At 38.7% G+C, this 20,410-nt stretch overlaps 2 protein-coding genes across 5 annotated transcripts in view; one reads left to right on the forward strand and one right to left on the reverse strand.

Moving 5' to 3' along the window:
• arfgef1 (ADP-ribosylation factor guanine nucleotide-exchange factor 1 (brefeldin A-inhibited)) overlaps window positions 1–4,940 on the forward strand; it is a 47,854-nt gene extending 42,914 nt beyond the window's left edge. For 2 of the 4 annotated variants that reach the window (XM_067487068.1, XM_067487070.1), the window contains 6 exons: window positions 402–561; window positions 644–783; window positions 920–1,109; window positions 1,229–1,367; window positions 3,143–3,260; window positions 3,565–4,940. In XM_067487068.1, coding sequence (XP_067343169.1) covers window positions 402–561; window positions 644–783; window positions 920–1,109; window positions 1,229–1,367; window positions 3,143–3,260; window positions 3,565–3,777 — 960 coding nt within the window. In that variant the 3' untranslated portion in view covers window positions 3,778–4,940. The remainder of the gene's footprint in view (window positions 1–401; window positions 562–643; window positions 784–919; window positions 1,110–1,228; window positions 1,368–3,142; window positions 3,261–3,564) is intronic. The other 2 variants (XM_067487069.1, XM_067487071.1) reach the window with 1 other exon arrangement.
• A 99-nt stretch (window positions 4,941–5,039) lies between these two features.
• On the reverse strand, window positions 5,040–20,162 carry LOC137105056 (centrosome and spindle pole-associated protein 1). The gene is made up of 29 exons (XM_067487006.1): window positions 19,619–20,162; window positions 19,464–19,534; window positions 19,250–19,347; window positions 19,050–19,130; window positions 18,352–18,453; window positions 17,830–18,206; window positions 15,294–15,505; window positions 15,099–15,195; window positions 14,963–15,020; window positions 14,450–14,718; window positions 14,230–14,354; window positions 13,270–13,357; window positions 12,917–13,019; window positions 12,446–12,593; window positions 12,219–12,325; window positions 11,890–12,033; window positions 11,613–11,655; window positions 10,849–10,931; window positions 10,360–10,491; window positions 10,184–10,273; window positions 10,044–10,086; window positions 9,763–9,892; window positions 8,874–9,013; window positions 7,553–7,687; window positions 7,438–7,469; window positions 7,251–7,314; window positions 6,730–6,839; window positions 6,461–6,575; window positions 5,040–5,722 (listed from the first exon to the last, which is right to left on the reverse strand). Exons 2-29 carry the CDS (start codon window positions 19,510–19,512, stop codon window positions 5,544–5,546), a joined length of 3,354 nt encoding a protein of 1,117 aa, XP_067343107.1. The 5' UTR covers window positions 19,513–19,534; window positions 19,619–20,162; the 3' UTR covers window positions 5,040–5,543.
• Between the last annotated feature and the right edge of the window lie 248 nt (window positions 20,163–20,410).

Consider the following 20,410-nt stretch of genomic DNA (forward strand, 5'->3'; position numbering starts at 1 on the left):
TGCAGTGCTGCCTGAGCCCCCAAAGATCACACACATCCAGTTTTGACCTTTGGCCCTGTCCCTTGTGCGCAGAGATTCCTCCTGATTCTCTGTATCTTTTGATGATATTATATATATTATTATATTGTAGATGGTGGGATCTTCAAAGCCTTCGCAATTTACATTGAGGAACATATTTCTGAAATTTTTTCACAATTTTTAGATAGTTTGTCACAGATTGGTGAACCTCTCCCCATCTTTACATTCGAGAGGCTCACCCTCTCTGAAATACTTGTTTTTTTACTCAGTCATGTTACTGACCTGTTACCAATTAACCTGTGTTTGTGTGTGTTTCTTTTTTTGGCAATATAGTTACGTAATGAATGTATTATTATAATCAACGTTTCCCATTTCACTTTTAGGACTCCATTTCCCAGAAGTCAGCGGACATCCAGTCTCGCTCTGATGACCAGAATTCCATCAGCAGTGCAGAAAGGTCTGCCATAGAGAACCGTCGCCAGAGTCAGTGCAGCTCAGTCCCAGGCATGGGTGAGGACAGCTCCAGGAGCAGGACTCCAATAAGTAAGCCTGTAGCTTCCCTCATAGGTTGACTGCTAGTGTCTGTGAATGTGTTCTGATGACTGTTCATCTGTATGTCTCACAGAGGTCCAGGAGCAACGCTTATTCTCAGCATTGCTGATAAAGTGTGTCGTGCAGCTGGAGCTGATCCAGACTATTGATAACATTGTGTTTTTCCCTGCCACCAGTAAAAAGGAAGATGCTGAGAACTTTGCTGCAGCTCAGGTACAAACAACTTTGGTTCAGTGATAATCATAATCTCCAATAGGTGGCTTTGTTTTAAAGCTTGCATCATAATGTTACTTAGAGCACTTGTAGTTCATTTTAGGTGTTTTTTTTTTTCAATCCTTTGTGGTTTAAGTGTTTGTCTCTTTTCAAGCGGGGTGCTGTGTATGCTGCACATGCCCCAGCAGAGGCCCAACACCAGGGCATGTATTGCTACCTGACTTCCGAGCAGCTTTTTAAGTTGCTGGACTGTCTGCTGGAGTCACACTGCTTTGCCAAGGCTTTCAACTCCAACAATGAGCAGAGGACTTTACTTTGGAAAGCAGGTGAAGCAACCGACCACTTTCTGCATTTATTTGCTTTGCCAGATTGTAAGGAAATCATTCTAGAAAAATTAAAAATGTGATTTAAACTGTGTGCTTCTGTATGCGTTGATGTGATTAAGGTTTCAAAGGAAAGTCCAAGCCCAATCTGTTGAAGCAGGAGACCAGCAGCTTAGCGTGTGGCCTGCGCATCCTGTTCCGAATGTACACAGACGAAAGCCGTCAGGACGCCTGGGAGGAGGTCCAGAGACGACTGCTCAAGTAAGGAGTGCAGTACATGAAGCATTTAACACATTAGCAAGCAGATCAGGGCTGTAACCCTAAACAGGCTCATGGTTTCTTTTGTGGTTCAGCTCATTTCCATTGCTCTCTCGATGCCGTTTGAAATTCTCAGTCCTTCCCAGTTATCATGTCTACTAAGTAAACGACAAGTAAACATATATTTAGTTGTCAGAACTATAGATTTATTTATGCATATGCTTGAAAATGTGCTTTCAGTTTGATAGAATTCAAAAACTTTCTGGTGTAGACATTGGAAACAATTCAAAACGTAAAATTGTCAAATGGTCAACATGCGTAGTCAAGTTCCTTTGAAAGCTCTGGACTGATTAGGTTTATTATTTCAATGCTTGATCTTCTGTTATTTGTTATTTTCAACTTTTAGACATCCCAAAGAAAATAAGAATAAATATGAAGGATTTTAATAATTCAGAAAGACTTGAGGGCAGTATTTAGTTATTGATAATGCTCCAGATTTTTTGTTTTCCAATTGTTTCTTCAGAATGAATTGGCTCCATACCTTGTACCTTTTTTTGCCAATACATCTGTGAAATATTACAATCTTCTGATGGTTCTCTTAACCTCTGGTATTTATGTGCGTGAATCTATACAGTATGCATGTGTCTTCTTGAGTTAGGGTGTGCTTTGTCTGTCAAACTGGGTCCCCAAGACATCTCTCACATGTTCACCATCATTAGCTCTAATGTGGGGAATTAAGAAATCTCACTTCTCCGGACAAAAACGTCAATAGCCACCTCCGAGGGAGGAACAATGAGAGATGCTCACACTGAGAGGAGGAGAGAGTTGTTTCAATGTGACTACAGTCTACACTCAGTTGCTCATGGCAAAGACAAAGAGTGTGCACAGCTCGGCAGTTCTCTGAAACGGATGCCACAGTGCTGTAAAGACTTAAAAGGGAATCAGCACACGGCTTCTATTGTTTATTCAGCACGACTGTCGTTGCTGCATCTTTATTCAGTGCTTTACAAGCAGCTGTCGCCCCATTTCTCTCACTGCTTCACCGTCATATTGATAATATCGAGATGAAGCTGTCAATGTTTTTCTTACCTGCATTTATTATTAGAGAGCGGTTGAGGAGGAAGGGTGAAGCCTGCAGGTGAGAGTGGCTCTGAAATCCTTAGACACCATTGTGTCATCATGCCAGTTTTTTGTTTATTCTGATTCTTCCCTCTCTCTCTCAAACCTTCTTATCCAGGTGCATGTCTGTTAATGAATTACAAAAAGAGAAAGCCTCATTTACTAGAGGCCATGTACGAGCACACATGCAGGTTTATGCAGATAAGCTCAGAGACTGGTGTGCAAGGAAGCTTTAAGTGTGAAGGCGGGAGGTGAGGGGGATGAATGGCTAACAGATGATGTTGATTTCAGAAGAGGGCCACAGGGTTAATGAAAACGGTCATAGGTCTTTTTATTAAGCTTAAATCTTGATGATAAATATCTTATTGTTTTGAGCATCTGTCAATAATTAGTAGGTACTGAGCAAAACAATCCACCTCTCTCCACCTCACCCTGGCAATTTTTTATCTGATACGCAGATGCTGCCTTGCCAGAATATATTACAGAACCACAGCTCTAAGTAGCTGTTTGTTTGTTTTTTGTGTCTTTCTTTAATATTATGCAGTATATTTTCAAGTGTCTGTTATATATATATATATATATATATATATATATATATATATATATATTATATATCAAGTGTCTGTTATATATATTTCTGAAGTGTCTGTGTTCTGTAGTGTGTGCAGTGAAGCTGTAGGGTACTTCCTGGCCCTGACCTCAGAGAGCCACAGAGAGGCCTGGACAAACCTGCTGCTACTCTTTCTCACCAAGGTGCTAAAGATCAGTGACGAAAGGGTAAGAAGCAAAACAACCTGATGATTCATTTCCTGGTTACTGTGCTCTGTGCACACTAAAGAGAATTAACAACTAGATCTGATATACAAAAATAACAGTTAGGGCAGAAGCATAAACACACAAGATGTTTCAGAGCACTTCTAACATTGGGTTTTACGGGCAAAAGAAATGTTTGCAACCTTCTGACGAAGTAAATATGTTTTGTGCACTGATATAAACAGAACCACTGAGTTTGGTGTGCTATTTTTTTTTGTCTGATTGCCTGTCTCTTTCTGTGTATCTCTCAAACCTTTTCCACATTAAGTTCAAAGCCCATGCATCCAGATACTACCCTCTGCTCTGTGAGATCATGCAGTTCGACCTTATCCCTGAGCTCCGGGCTGTTCTAAGAAAGTTTTACCTGCGGATCGGCATTGTTTTTAACATCGCACAGCTGCCCGAGCCTGAACCAGAGCCTCAGCTGACACATGTAGAGCAGGAGGCAGACACAGAAGTGGGGGAGGAGGCTGAAGAGTAGACCCAGTGATACTGCACCACAAAAACAGCCTGGAACAGTCTCCACAATAGACCAGTGTGACTGCACTGTGGCTTTGTGTGTCCTCGGTGCCCTGGTTTATGCTAAACATTTCACTTAAACAACAAGATGATCAATCAGCTGTCTGCTACCACCCACCCGCACCCTTAACCATGCCACTGCATACACACAAACACACCAACACACACACCGAAAGACACAAAGGCCAAACAGAGTACTTTATATCACAATGAAAACAATAATGTCTTGCACATGGTGTAGCGCTGCCTCCACACAATAAAACTACTGATAAACTGACAGTCAACCATATCTCTGATTTGCTCAGAAGGAATAAATTTCAAAAATGTGTGCTTCTTACTGTATATTTAAAACATTAAGAATGAATGGTTTCAACAACATGCAAAAAGACATAATCAGTAACTATGAAATGTGATATTTGTCACACATTGATAGTAATGACCTTTCTGTCTGCACTGCAGATGGGTAACAGTAGTATTGATAGCCTCTTGGATGAAACTAGTTGTACAGATCTGCCATTATGTAATATAAACTTATAACACTAGATTTCATTTATTTTTGTTTTGTTTTTTCCTCTGGATTTGCTGCACTTGACCTCTTTTTGAATGCACTGGAGATTTTACTTTTGTGATAATTTATTTGACTGTACCATCTCCTGCAGATTGTCCTATACAGTACGATTTGTAATTGAGCAAGACCTTGGAAAGTGAAGGGTTAAATTATTCCATTTTATATGTTCTTAGGTTTTTAATGAAGGAGGATAACTGGGCTTCTGAAACTGGAAGACAAGAGAGCAACCTGATACTTGCTGCTTTTGAGTCACTAGTCTGTTTTCATGTATGAGTTAGTTTTCACTCTTGTGTACAAAATCAAAAGTTAATGATATATTTAATGTTTTTTTTTTTCCTTGGTTTGGGGGAACGTTATGTGTAGAGAAAATGACAAATGTTAGCTGTGCTTTAAGTATGAATGGGATGCATTCCTGCTCATGGATGTAGAAAACAAAATGTATATGATACAGCAATGTAAAGTTTTCTATGTTGCAAAAAAGATTATGTACAACATTCTGTACAATACATCATCTGGCATTCTAATCAGGTTCTAGGTCAATAAAGTTTTTGAACTTGGTTGATTTGAAATGCTGAATCACTGACTGCTATATCACAGACACTACTCCTAGGTGTATATATTACCAACTGAGACATCAGAATAGCATTTATGTAAAAGAAAAACTTACCAGATTATAATTGGAATAAAATGTATACACTACTTACAAAAAGTTAGGGATATTCAACTTTATTTGGAAAATGTAAAAAGTTTATGTTACAGTGATATTATATCATGAAAGTAGGGCATTTAAGTAGAAGCATGCAATAGTTTCCTCATCTCAATTTATTGAAACAAAAGCTAACAACAGCAGTGGGTATACCACACCAAAAATGTCAACGTCTCAGTAACCTTACAATTGTTAGGCGTCATCTTGGTCTCATGCTGTCGAAATGTGAACAGCACGATGAGGAGGACTGTTCAAATTCTGAAATTTCACCCGTAAGTCTAATATCCCTAACTTTTAGTGAGTAGCATATATGTTTATAGTACATTAACAGCTTTACCCCTTATGAAGCGTTCATGTACTAAATATAAACCCATCAGTCTGCAGTTAACGTGTATTTCAGTGTGATTAAATCATCACACAGTAATGTTTGTCCACAGAAAACCATCAAGTGCATTCACAGAAAAGGGAGGTTTCCAGTCCTCACCCTTGGCCTCTGTCTACTGCTCAAGCGTTGTAAAGAATGTGAGGTGTTGGGTCGTAACCAGGGCTCAGTGGCGACAGTCTCTATGGAGACATTCCTCTCCAGGGCACAATGCTGAATCAAGGCATCCCCTTCATCATCAGACAGTTTCTCTGGAGAGTAGAGTCTTGACTCTTACACATTTCTTTAGACAAACATGAATGAATGGCTGCACATATATATATATATATATATATATATATATATATACACACACACACACACAACTACCTCATCAACCCATATTTTATTCACAATTGAACATAAACAACATATCAGATGTTAAATCTGAACCATTTTACAATTTTAGAGGAAAATATTAGCTCATTTTGAATTTGATGGCAGCAACACATCCTAAGAAGTTGCTACAGGGGCAACAAAAGGCTAGAAAAGTAATTTCTGCAAAGCATTTGACAACTAATTAGGTTAATTGATAACAGGTCAGTAACATGACGTGCTATAAAAGGAGCATTTCAGAGGCAGAGCCTCTCAAATGTAAAGATGGGCAGAGGTTCACCAAAATGCTTCTAAAATTGTGAAACAATTTCAGGAAAATGTTTTTCAACATAAAATTGTGAAGGCTTTAAAGATCTCACCATCTACAGTATATAATACCATCAAAAGATTCAGAGAATCAGGAGGAATCTCTGTGCACAAGGGACAAGGCCAAAGGTCAAAACTGGATGCATCTTTTGGCCCCTCAGCCACTACAACCATTGACTTAAAATAACCAGTTAAAGTCTGTATCAGAGATAAGTATTAAACTCCTCCATGTGAGGAAAAATCTGTGTTAGTTCAAAATCCACAATACATTGTTGATAAATACGCATATGTAAATTGTATCACCTCACCTGATCTGTCTTTGTGTTCACCAGTGTCAGAATCTTGTCTCCTGATGCGGCACCTGTTTTGGGCCCTGTCCTCTTGAGGGTCTGGCTGGATATCACGCTCCCTCTGATTCACCTGCTGCACAAAAAGATAATGGGTCAGAAGTAAGGCATGGTTTTTGTCGGTTGCTAGTGTAAATCAGACAGCTAAAGAGACTTGAGGAATTCCGAACTGAAAGCATGACAAAGAAATACTGTTTGAGCAGTGTTGACTCAAATCATTAGCACCATACATCAGAGTCACGTTTCCTCCCTGGGGCTGTCCCCTGCTGGTCCTCTGCTGAGGACCCACAAGTGCTTGGCTGAAGAACCAGCTCTTCGCATGCATCACCACTGTAAAAATCTGACAAAATCCAAAAGTTATTTATTTTTATTACATGAACTCTGAAGTTTATGGTATTGCAACAAAAACGGATCCTTTCAGTAGTAGGTGATAGCACTACGACAGGCAGACACTAATGCTGTGTTGTCAACAAGCTGCCGCTAGTTTGGGCACATTGCACTCAGCGCTGATGTGAGTTGGCAGGTGCCACCGTTAGCCTGGCACTGAAACAAAGACATGAATCAGCTTGGCGCACACACTTGTAGTGTGGAATTGTGAGGGTCCATGTAGCTGACCTCCCAAGCCATTTCATTTTTTTATGGAAAATGTCTGGAGCCTTAGTTGTGTCTCCACTGATGTAAACACGTGTTATTTGCTTGTAAGAAAAGAGAAACAGGGATAAGTCTTTACAAAAAGACTAGGATGTCTTACCAATGAAAACAGTCTCAGATGGCAACATGGCATCTCTGTGGATGAAGCACCCAGGTTTGTTCTTCTGAGAGAAGACAAACACAAGCAGGCACCAGTAAAATATCTATGCTTTAGCTGAGTGAAAAGGGCCAGATTGACTTATCTAGCCTCCCAGAAAGTGTAAAATTGTAAAGTGATGACCACTCACAGGATAATGGTTTGTTTGTTGCTCCAAAAAGTCTGAAGATAAAGACAGAGCATTTATTCAAAGAACACAGCAAAAGTAGAAATTTGTATGTGTTCACATGTGTCTGTTCACTGACTGTGTTCTTCTCTCTTCATAAGCCTTAATTTGCGTTGTTGTTCACGTAGAAGCGCCTGCTGCTGGATGTCCAGACTTTCTGCATCAGTGGGCGGGTTGGGGTACATGTAAAGGACCTCTTCACGAGATGCTGTGTCTGACAAATGCAAAGGTAAGAAGGCAATTAGAGATATTGCACACTTGTGCTGCAGTTGCAAACAAGTGGCTTTCAGGTTCTATTTTTCAATTGATTTTTCCATTGTGGTTGCATTAGCACAGTGATAAAAAATAAACAAAGAAATGGTCAGAAAGAAGACACTAATCATTTTCATTAGTGAGTAGCTTCTAATCGGTACCTTCTCCACTGTCTCCCTCTCCCTGCACTTTCTGAAACAGCAGTCTGATTGTGACTCAGCAGCTCCACAGTCAAACTACATCCTTCCTGCTACACGAGAGAATCCATTTCATATGCGTGGTTTTTGTGGCTGCGTGGATTTTTCCAATATGCTTATGGTTATGTGGAACTCCGATAAGTGATTAAGTCAATTCATCATAAACAAGCATTTCATCTTTTTATGTCAGTTTTTCAAGCCACACTTTCTTTCAGGCCCTTGCATTAACTTGTTCTGGGAACACGTCCAAGGCCATTTCCTTGGTTGCTTCCATTACATTCTGTTTATGCTGCCAAACTGCCTGTCACCGATAGATGCCTCCCATGACCTCATAAGATTAAAGTTTTGGTATTGCTCAAGGGAGAGACAGAGGATGGATGAGGCTCTGGAAATTCTAACCTATCTGGCAGTGCCCAACTTGTTTAAGTCTGCAGTGAACTTGTTCCCTTATGGTTATATAACACCGTGAGTGTTGGTAGTCGTTGGGAGGGTGTTGTCACAGACTTCTAAAAAATTAGACAAGTGTATTGGTTCAGGCTACAGAAGTAAAGTAAGTAATATTGAGTCGGTTTCAAGTCAGTGGGGTAAACTGATTTTTGATTAAAAAATGGTTCTTAATTTACTCTAAATGAATAAAGACGAAGCAGAACCTCATTTTCCCCTGGAAAATATGTTATGTATATGTGTGTTAGTCCATTTTTAAGTACATTTCATCTTTTATTTATTACTATTATGTTTTGCAGTAATGACTGCTCGATACCTGTAGGATATATAGAAGGAATGAACCGGGACTAACAAGCAGCGGGTCACTGCTCATGATACTACCATCCATGTCACATCTGAGGAATATTAGTCGCACAGAAAGCTGACTAAGCTAATTCTTTTTCCTTGCAGCGACCTTGCTTCTTGAAATGAAGCCTGGACACAATCAGTGAAAGTGCCTTTCATTACCTCTGTATTTAAGCTGGTTGAACTCCCCAATGTTTTGGATGTTAACGCGTGCAGCACCAGAATAATGTCTGTCAGCTGGTGGGTGGTCACTTTGCTTTTGCACCATTTCAAAGGCCTTCCCACTGCGTCGTTCTCTGTGCCTGAAGGAAGGAGAAAAAACGCTCTTTAAACTGAAGACCTAACAACACACAAATTCCCTTATAAAAAGATGGCAATAATACTTAATCTGGAATGCTTTCTGAATACTATGACTAAAATAACCCAGAGAAGTTGGAGGATTTTCAAAAGGAATTAATTTGTATTGTTTTTTGTAAAACTAGCATGTTTGTAGTGTTGTGTTTGTTTAATCAGATAATACCAAAACCAAAGAAAAGACAAAGAAGTATTTCTTTGCAGCAAATTTTAATATTAACTTGTTAAATATCCTTTTTTGTGGAGAGTCCTTTTCCAACATTATGTATACACCTTTTGGATCCAAAGCCACAGGTGACCCTGCTGATCTTACAGTGTGAAGATACATGAAAATAACATTTCTTTTTGGGGATCATACTGTCATATTACTGAAATAATGAGCCCCTGAAACAAAATCTGGCTGGAGATTAGAAAATAGCAAGTTTGACCTAGGTCACTTTCATTAGCTCAAAGCACAAGGAAGTCTGCTTAAATATGAATAGCAAATTCAATTTGTTATTTAACAAGATTTGTACATTGTCTTCACCTTAATAGATCTGAGGATTCAATAGGGTAACGGGACCTGAAGGGGTACAGCATGTCTAATAACATTGCTAAATTGATAATTTTTTGCCAGAAAGAAAATAATAAAATCCTATTTATTCTGGGCATATCATGCACATTACTGTTCTTGTGCAGTGATGTCTGACTGTAATACCTGTTGGGAGCGTGGTAATTTCCCCCCCAATCTGTTGGGGCCCTCTGAATTTTCATTTGGCTCTCTTCTTTCTCTTTCTGCAGGTGCCGACGAAGAGATGACAGTTGTCTGAGCACTTCCTGTTCATCATCTAAAGCAAGCAGAAGGAATGAGAGGAAAGAGGCAAGGATAGAACAATGAATGTTTAAGTGTGAATTATTCAAATGTAGTATTAGTAGTGAGGCCTTTGTTGTTGTGTGTGTCTATGTGGGGGGGCGGGGGATAACTCATGTGAAGCTTACCTTTTAGAGAGGTTTTGCAGTGCGGTGCTGACAGAGAGCGCTCCTGTGATTGCAACAACATGACTGTTTTTATTTTAAGTTTTCACCATAACAGTAATGATGTCAAAATATTTGCAGCCATTAATGACTGAGTGACCTACAGTTCTGGGGGAGACTTGACTTGCAATAGAGGAGACTAACATATTTGTCTGCTTCCTCTGCAAGGTTGGGATGGGTGGAGATTGCTGTCTCTGCAAGTTTGTACGCAGCATGAGATTTCTTGACAAACCTATGAATTACATTAACAGACTTATTATATTGCATAACTCGACTGCACCTTTTTCTCCTCTCTGTCCTTGGTGTTTTCAGGAATCTTTATCTCAGTCTCTTGTTCCTGCCTTTCCCTCTTTTCCGCTTTCTGGGGATGTGTTTTAGGTTTATTAATCCAACCTTGTTTGTCCACCCTATGCTGTGGAAGAGTAAAGAGAACAGTTTTCAATAGAACAGTGTTTGGAAAAACCTTTATCTGTAAGGAATGAGGAATGATGGAAATCTTTTTATCACCCTCTTCTCTTCTTTCTCCTCCTCAGCCCTCATTTTATCTCTCTCCTCTGCCTTCTTTTTCTTATTGTCCTCTATCTGTTGGTACTGAGATTTATTTGCAACTTTTTGAAATGACATAGGCAAACTAAGGTATCTGTGACTAATAAAAAGTTTGTAGGTTTTTTTAATGACACATACATATGCACACAAGCACTTTATGTGATCGGTGCCCGACCTCAGCATCCAGACAGTTTCCTGCATATTATTGATGGCCAGGGCCTACCTGCTCTTTCTGGTCTTCTTTTTTTCTTCTTTCCTGCATGTGAAGATGCACTGGAATTGGCTGATCATCGAAACTTGCAGGGACTAGTAAGACACAAAGTAATGTTTTTATAAAGAAAAGTAATGTAAACTAGAAAAAGCACCTTGAATGCTGGTAAGACTTTTGAAGCCAGTTAGCCCTAAATCTTTAAAAGCAAAAACTTCAAAGGCAATTATGAGACGTCACTGGTGATGCCATCGATGACATCATCAATGTTTTAAAGGATAAAAATCTTACAAAGTATAAAAGATATTAAAAAGCACATACAAGCAATAACGTCTTTTATAGCTGAACGTTTTGAAGTTTGAACGGTGTTTCTAGCTGAAAGTAGGTAGGCGCCAAACAATGTATAGGAAGTCGTAATAATAATAATCATCATTTTCACATGTGAATAGCTTCTAATTGCTACCTTCTTCACTGTCTTCCCTCTTCCTGCAATTTGTAAACCAGCAGTCTGACTGTGACTCAGCAGCTCCACATTCAAACTACATACTTCCTGTGACACTCTATCAAGGTACTAAACTTGTTCAATTGCTAAATTTGATTTGCTATTTATATTTAAGTAAACTTCCAAGTTTAGTAAAGCAAACAGGAGAGGAGAGAGACAAGAATAGAACAATGATAGTTTAACTGTGAACTCATGATTTAAAAGTAGTATGTGTAGTATATGTTATGTGTGTGTCTCTGGTGGGGTGTGGGGGGGGGGTGACTCATGTCAATCTTACCTTGTATAGAGGTTTTGCTTTGTGGTGCTGACACAGAATGCTCCTGTAATTGCAAACAAACAAACAAAACTGTTTTTATTTTAGGTTTTCACCATACTGTACTGTACTGATGTTAAAATACAACCCTAATTCCCCCCCAAAAATTAATAATTAATCCAACTTTGTTTGTCCACCCTATGCTGTGGAAGAGTAAAGAAAACAGTTTTTTATGTAAAAACAGTGTTTGGAAACTGTAAGAAGGAGGAAGGATGAAAATGGTTTTATCAAATAGATGAACCTGAGTCTTCTTTTGTTTCATTTGCTCCTCCTCATATTCCCAAGGCATGCACGCACTTTGCTCCGCCAACCTCTTCTCTTCTTTCTCCTCCTCAGCCCTCATTCTCTCTCTCTCCTTTGCTTTTTTTTTCTTGTTATCCTCTATCTGTTGATATTGAGATTTTTTAAAACTTTTTGAAAGGACCAATAAAAACCAATAAAAAGGTTTTCAAGTTTTTTTTTATGGGAAACACATACACACACGCACACACGCGCACACACACGCACGCTTCATGTTTTGTTGGATCAGTTCCATCCCTCAGCATCCAGGCAGTTTCCTGCATGACTGACCTGCTGTTTCAGGTCTTCTGTGTATTTTTCCTGCATTTGAAGTTTCGTTGATGTTGGCTGCTCCTTCCTATATAACGTGTTTTTCCTGTGCATTTGATTCAGGTCACCTAAAAGGATGGAAATTTGTAGATATCTAAAACATGCTTTATTAGTATGTATCAAATAGGAAATGGCATAGCAGTATATCCAATTTAGCAAACCTTATGAAATTTGGAACCAAAGCTTACTTAACAGGTTGCCTTGTTCATCTTTAATTGGTGCACCTCCACCACTTCTTCCCCAGGGATTGTATGCCATCATCTCAGCCTCCATCTTGGCATTATATTGCTCTTTCTTTTCTATCTCTCTTCTTTTATGCTGCTCTCTTTCTTTGATCTGGAAGGCAAGAATGTTCAGCTTATTCACATTCTTCTTTTGTCCATTGAAATGTCTGTGTGCTAAGTCTTGCTAAAGTGCTTTTCTTCCTGCAGGGAAATGCTGAGTCCACCAAATGGTGTCTAAATGTCAAACTGTTGAGATCTGTCCTTGTGCTGCTGCCTCCTTCAACCCTCTGATTGACCTAAAACTCTAAAAACATACCATAAACTGAAAGATGGGAATGAAAAAAAAACTGTGATTACTTATTTGTGAAGGTAGTGGTTATATATATAAAAGCCTAGGGTCTGCTTGTTGTGATCATCTTGTAGATAAGATCATACCTGCTGCCTGATTGCTTCTTGATAGCTCTCGCTCCTCTGCTTGGTCTTGTCTGCAGAAGTCTCTCCCACATTCAAAAAAGATTCTCTGTGTTGATCAGTTGCTCTACAAACAGAAAGGCAATGTTAAAAATGATGTGCAGGCATGTGTAGAGGATTTACTGACAGACACACAGTCATTTTGCAGTGAGCGCCATTTTCTGAGAGAGAAAAAAAATGTGAGCATGATACCTTGATTTTTTGCTTTAAGTAATGCAAATTGCACACGTTTTGAAATTGTTTTAAACTCCTTTGCTGAACTTATTATCAGAATAAACTCCCATTGCAAACATCAAGGAATTAAGAAGGAAACTGACTCATTGAGGTCACTGGGTCTGAGAGGAGGTGGCCTTTGGGGAGGGCTGTGGAAATTCCAAGGCTGCTCCGCCACTCTGGGTAGACCATCTAATCAAGAGAATACAAAATAATAAATACACGCTATTTAACAGTTTCATCACCTATCTGGTGCCAGAGTCTGCCAACTTTGCTTTCCAAGATTAACATTTTTATGAACTCAGACCAGAGCAAATAAAAACAAAAAAAAACTGGCAGTAACATAAAAACAGAAAGGAAATAAATATAACCAAGCAGACCAGCTGGAAGAAGTGAGAGCCATCTGGATCTGCTGAACTCATATCCAATAAATTGTATATCCTCTTAGAAATAAAATCAGTTCTGCTGCAAAATGAGATTTATGAAATGCTTTGCCAAGTCCTCCTGGCCATTGATATGGTGATAAATGGTAAACAGTAATAGTTCTCTACGGTGAGGTCTGGAAGTTTATTTAAGTTAATATAACAAAGATGGAACTGCCAGATACTGCAAGTCAGTTTAAAGACATAACAACACTTAACACAGAGATGACTGTATGGTGTTAGTGTTACGTCAATTATTACTATTGGCCATCTCCAGAAGCAGCAGTGCCTCAAGGGATGGCAGTTGCTCGGCTAGTAGAAGTGGCCGCCCACCAACCAGGGTCAGAAGTTGCCATAGAAAATACATCATACATCAATGTCAGTCTGCAATACTGCATTACATTTTGCATTACTTCATTACTGATTATGCATTTTTTACAGTCCACTGTAACACTGACACCCTGTAAGTTGGTTAGTAATATCAAACGAGTCGCTGCTACAGGAAGACAAAATGGGAAAAGTACTGAAACTATAGAATACTTCTGAAATAGTTCACAATGATATAAATGACTTTGAGTAACAGACAAAGAAGTCATTTTCTTAAATTTACACTTTTATAAAAATATGGGTATAAAACTGTACTTTGTTGGCAAGGAAGATGGGGATCCAGTGGATTTCTTGATCCATAGTAGTAATAGGCTGCATCATATGGAGTCTGGTAAATATTACTTATAGCGGGAGGTATTGGGGGAGGAAACATTGCAACCCTGAAAAGACAATATCAAATAGAGTACAATGAATTAACAATGTTGTTGTTAATTTCACTCAAAGAATATAAAAATAAAAACCAACAAGGAACTACCTTGGGATGCCCACGTCTAGCATATTTGAGAAGTCTCTGTGATAGTCTTGATTAAAGTAGTCCGATGAGGGGACACCTCTTGGTGCTCCTATCTCAGACCCAGATACTGTCCTCCCTGTAAGTTGACTGAGAGCTGTACTGTAGTCCACCTGGGACTTTCCGTGGGGGCCTCCCTTTTCTGTATTTTCAATTGGTTTATCTTTAGATTTTGGATCTGGATCTCTCCCTCTGGCTTTCAGATCTATTCCCGGTTTGTAAGAAATGTCAGGCTGGAAGAGATGCACCATGCAACAGGGATCAATCAAAGACAATAGGCAGACAATATGGGAGAAAATGCCAATATGAACGTTATCTGTGATAGGGACACAACACAGTCTACAAGACTGTAACTTACCCAGTAACTGTGAAAGACATTGCAACAAATGTAGGACCACGATGAATGGGATTTTATCAGAGTAAGATCACAATATGTATCATGTTTTTATCTCACTATTGTAATGTCATTTTTTTTACCTCTTTCTCAGGGTTTGTTGCTCCAGTGGCTGCAACACTCAGCACAAGGTTCTTCTCCCTGAATAAAAAAGCCAAGTCAAAATCTGCCAGCTGAAACAGCTCCACTCAAATGTTGATTTAGTAAATAACTATGAACCTCATCTTGTTTCTCTGCTGTTCTGCAATTTGTTTCAGGAGCTCCTGCCTATATTGCTCTTTCCTCATCTGAGTGGCTGTCGGATCTTCTATTGTCCCTGGATAACAAGAAAAACTCATAAACATACAAGCCATCGTGCTGAAGTGTTAAGTCAATATGTGCCAAAAAGTGTCATGTAATAAAAATGATATTTACCAATCATTAGTGCAGTAGCAATCTCAGCTTTTTTAATACTGGTAGTCCGTCCAGATCTTGTAGTCCCCGTCATGTTGTCTGGCATTTTCAGGCTACTAAACACATAAGCAGATAGCACTAGACAACTAAAAAAAGCATTTCCAAAAGAAAAATGCACTGTGAATGCTTCAGCACTGAAAAGGATTTTCCAAGCAAAGGCTTTTCTGAAGTAGCTGAAGCGAAATATCACTTCTTATGCACTGGTTGTATGTATTGTCGCTACTAATTGTATGTAAGGATGATGTCATCGATGATGCCATCGATCAAAGCCAATAATGTGATCTCACTAATTATGACGCCGATGCGTCATAGAAGCAATAATTTTTTGAAATATAAAAGTATAAAAATCTTAAAAACAGGCAAAGATATTTAAAAAACTGTATTCAAGCAACAATTTCCTTTATAAGCGGAATCTTTTAAAGTTTAAACAGTGTTTCCAGCTGAAAGTATGGCAAAGTAGTTAAGCACTAAAAAAACGTACCAAAGACGGAAGTCAGAATAATAATAACAACAATACCTGGAAAAAGCATTTCTGCTTTTGCTGAAATAGCTGAGAAGAAATGCTGCTTCCTTTATATATTGCTCTTGCAAACTTCAAAGCCAATTATACTTATAAACGTCAAAGGCAAAAACCTCAAAGGCAATTATGTGATTTCAGTGATTATGTCATCGAAGAGGCCATCAAGCAATACATCAAGAAATACAAGTATATAAATCATAAAAAGTTTTTTAAAAGCCGTACACGTGCTTTAAAGTCCTTTATAAGTTCAACGTTTTGAAGTTTGAACAGTGTTTCTAGCTGGGAGTATACCAAATTAGTTAAGCACTAAAAAACCTAAAAAGAAATCTCACTTCCTTATATACTGGTTAGGCAAACTTCAAAGCCTGTTATATTATGTGATGTGATGTACTGTAATTGACTATGTATCATAGCAAAAATTTTGTAGTATGAAATATAAAAATCTAGTATCTAGAAGTGGGACTGGAGCATTCACAGTATATACGGATACGGACAAAAGTAGACTGACAAGATGAAAAAATAAGAGGTAAGGCAGAAAAGGAAGAAAACCATTATGTATAAGTTGAATTAACAAAAGTAAAAAAAGTTGAAAGAAAAAAGGAATAGTTAAAAGGTAAGAAGCTGAAAAGGGAAGTTAGAGTTTACCACAAACCATTTTAAATGCTAAAAATTGAAAATGTAATAAATTGCTTTTATTTATAAAGTGTGTTTCCTGTAGGTCAGTGATGCACCTGCGCCTTTTACTGTAGCCAGACTTCATTACAAATTATTTCACAATTTAAACGGTGTAATAAAACAAACACTCGTTTAAAATAATAGACATTTATTTTTAAAGTGCATATAATGTAGATCAGAAATCTGGACCTATTGCTGTAGGTACACTTCACCACAAACTCATTTACCATTTAAATGCTATGAAATTGAAAGTGTGTTTGTGAGTGTGCTCACTGCTCAGACTTTGCCTCGCAAAAAAAGGCCAAATGTGAAAAAGTATAAATGCTGTTGAAAACGTTGCTGTTAGCGGCAGAAGGCTTAACCGAACATGGTAATGTACTTTATTTGGGTACTCAATAAAATGAAGGCAGGGCGGCGATTTTAAAACCCCGTTTGTGATTTGAGGAGAATTTCTGAGAATTTCCGCTTCCATTGGGAGTTACAGACGGCACTCTCATTTCTGGCCACACACTCCGTAAGTCTTGTAATTAAGAGTTACAATTCCTAAAAGAAAACACCAATAATTAAATAATAATGAATAATTTGTTTAAGAACGATGAAAGTTGACTGAAGAAAAGAAAGAAAAAAGTTGAAGCTGAGAAGCTGAGAAGTTAGATTCCTCAAACTTAAACTGCCATCATTCAAAAAGTTTCTTTGACAAACCATCTAGAAGGTGATAGCGACCAAAAAACAGTGGAATAATAATAATATAGAAAGAGGATAACATAGAGCCCACTAATAATAATAACAATAAGATTCGTATATCATTACTGTGAATGCTCCAGCAACCAGATAAACTAAAAAAATACAGGTAACTGCACGGCGATCAGTTCCTATCCGAGTCAAACCCAGCTTGCAACATACCATCATACACATCAGTGTCTGATGCAGAGCTTGGAGCCTGATTATCTAATCCAGTAATTGTTTGCCTGGAGCTGGGCCAAGACTCATCCTCCATCACTACGCCACATGTAAGAGAAAAGCTGGAGAGCAATAACTGATTATAAGTGGGATACGGGTATCAACACCTATCTGTAGTAACATAAACCTGCACTGATGAAGAATACTGCATATATGTGTGAAACGATCTTCTGTCTCAGCATAACAGTTCTCACATAGAAATGAAATTTGTTTATTCTGACTTCCAAATCTAAACCTCGGTGTTGTTCTTTTTACTCCAGTGCAGCTCTGTCATACGAACAGACATGATGACACAGATGAAGAGGAACTATAGGGCTATAATTGTGTTAAATACAGTTTGCTCACAAATTCATACTTTGGTTAAATCTACACCTCTTAGCTCTATGTTTTCTATTTCTCCATTCCTCTTTGTACTCTGGCTCTGGAGTGTGTCTCTCTTTTTGTCTCCGCTGTCTAAATGCCAACTCTTCATCTTTGTCTGCGATTTGCTCCTCTTCAGAGCTACGGGGTTCTTTCTCTCTGTAGAGTTGCCATTGTGTTCGCCCCTTATGACCTGGATCCCATCTTCTCTTGCTTGTTCCATTATCCACTGCCTCTGTCAGAGTGGCAACATCCCTCCTATGAGGATGTTCCCTGTGAGGGGGGGGCGAGTGGGTGTGTGTGTTTCGGATGGTTAGAGGAGAAACTGGAGAAGCTTGAAGCTCTGAAGCTTGAACAGGCTGAAAAATGAAAAGGTGAAAAACTCTGACATGAAAAGCATGTACTCTACTATGAAACATTCACAGTACAACACAAAAATCTATCTATACACAATGAACTAGAAAGTAGCAATGTACTTATTCGTTTATTGGCCATTTTTCTTACCTTAGAGGTGACAGGAGGTGTTTGCTTTTTAAATCTTCTGTTTTTAGCTTTATTCTGAAGGAAGAGGTTATATTCTTTATTCCTCTCCTCTCTCAGCCTTTCCTGTGAGAGAAACAAAGTGGTTTCATGGCAGGAATCCCATTTAGGGTAGGACATTAGCTACACATTTTAAGTGCTGTTAAAGTCAAACTAGTGGCTGGGTATTGGCTGTTTGGAACACCATGGTCACTTCAACACGTGGTCGGGGACCTCTGACCCTAAGGGGGTCAGAGTGGGGAGCCACTCTGCCAACTGAGCCACTGCCGCCCCATGACTTGAAGTTACAGTAACTCTACAATATCGTTGAAAGACACAGCAATTACATGGTGGGACTCAAACCCACAATGTCCAGCTCCAGAGGCCAATGATGTATTCATTAGGCCACTAGAAATCTGTACTACTTATTACACCTTGTTAGTAATCTTGAACAAGCCCTCAAGCACTTGTAAACAAAAGGAGTTGCTATGAAACACAAGCCACTGTACAATCAAGCTGAAACAGTATAGCTTTCCACTCCATTAGTGTTGCTGTGAGCAAGTTACGACATGCCTGGGGAAAAAGTGCAGTGACGATGGAGAGTCACCCACTTCCTCTTACACACACACATACAAACATGCAGGCTCATTTAAGTACCCACCCGGGCACACAAGCACACACACCTTAACTGATAATTTGTCATCGATCAGTAGAGAGAGACCCTGTGGTTGTGGACGAGGTTCAGTAGTTTTTCGTTGTTCTTTCTGGAGGTAGAATATTACAACAAAACTGATGATGAGTCAACAAAATGCAACCAAGAGACATATTGAGGAAAAAACATGTTTTTATAACCACTCAATGTCCAAATACTATTTCATCAGACCTTGGCAACATACTGTTTATAGTCTAGCCGAAGTTCCTGATTAAGTTTCTGTTTCTTCCTATCATAGTCAGCTCCCAGTAGTAAACTCAAGCCCAACCCTGAAAAACATAGAATAAGATAAAAGGCTAAATCACATACATATATAAAAGTATAATAGTATAAAACGCCACAATCTAGTCTTACATCTCATTCACATACAGATATTACACAATACCTCTGTCTGGATTAGGGATTATTCTGCGTGCTGTTGATGCTGTAGGCATATTTATAGAATGTGTCGAAAACCTGCATTAAAAAATTAATTAATTAATTAATTGAAAACAAATGTGTTTTAACTAATTACTTTCAAGTCATTATTATTTTACATACCGCGATTTGCATAGGGTGTTCCCGTGGTGGTTCCCGAAAAGTCTGTAAGTCTGCTGAAGTAAATCTGGCTAAAGTAGGCTACATATATAACATTTTACCAAATAATATTATTCATACTTATTTACATCCACAGACTTTCAAAGGCTGACAACATCTTCAAAGCGATGGCGCAAAGCATCATTCTGTTGCTAAGGGCAACCACTGTACAACAGGTTCTCCTTGAAGAGAGCTGTTCAATTTCCTAACACAAACCCCTACAACAACGTTTCAAACGCTATGATACAGTTGTTTAGTCGGTAATACTAAATCTCGTTGCTTGGTGAAGGGGGTTAAACATATAACCCTAACCCCGGTGGAAGTCAAGTTTACTGACAATTAACTAACGCCAATGCTAGAAATCACGTACAAACTACTTTGAAGTTGTTGTTGTCTATTAGTCAACGCTCCTGGGCTTTGTTGAAGATATTTTCGGTTTACTGGTAAACGTTAGATGCAAGTTCTTGCGAATTTATTTAAAACACCAAACCTTCACTGGAGGAACAGCGACAAAGACCTTGCGTGCCTTTCTACAAAAACGCCACTAGATGTCAGTGTGTCCCTGCCCGTTAGGCGCAGGTCTCTCAGGACTAAACCATATTGTCTGAAAGAGGGGTGATTCCTTTTAATGCGAGGTGATAAACAAAGTAGGAATAGTCGATTTGGAATAAAATTTGTATTTAAATGGTTATTTTTTTATTTAAATTAGTCGGCCACGTACAACAGAAGCAATTTAATGTTATGTTTGTATAACAA

Source organism: Channa argus, chromosome 19, assembly GCF_033026475.1.
Source record: "Channa argus isolate prfri chromosome 19, Channa argus male v1.0, whole genome shotgun sequence".
Lineage (NCBI taxonomy): Eukaryota > Metazoa > Chordata > Actinopteri > Anabantiformes > Channidae > Channa > Channa argus.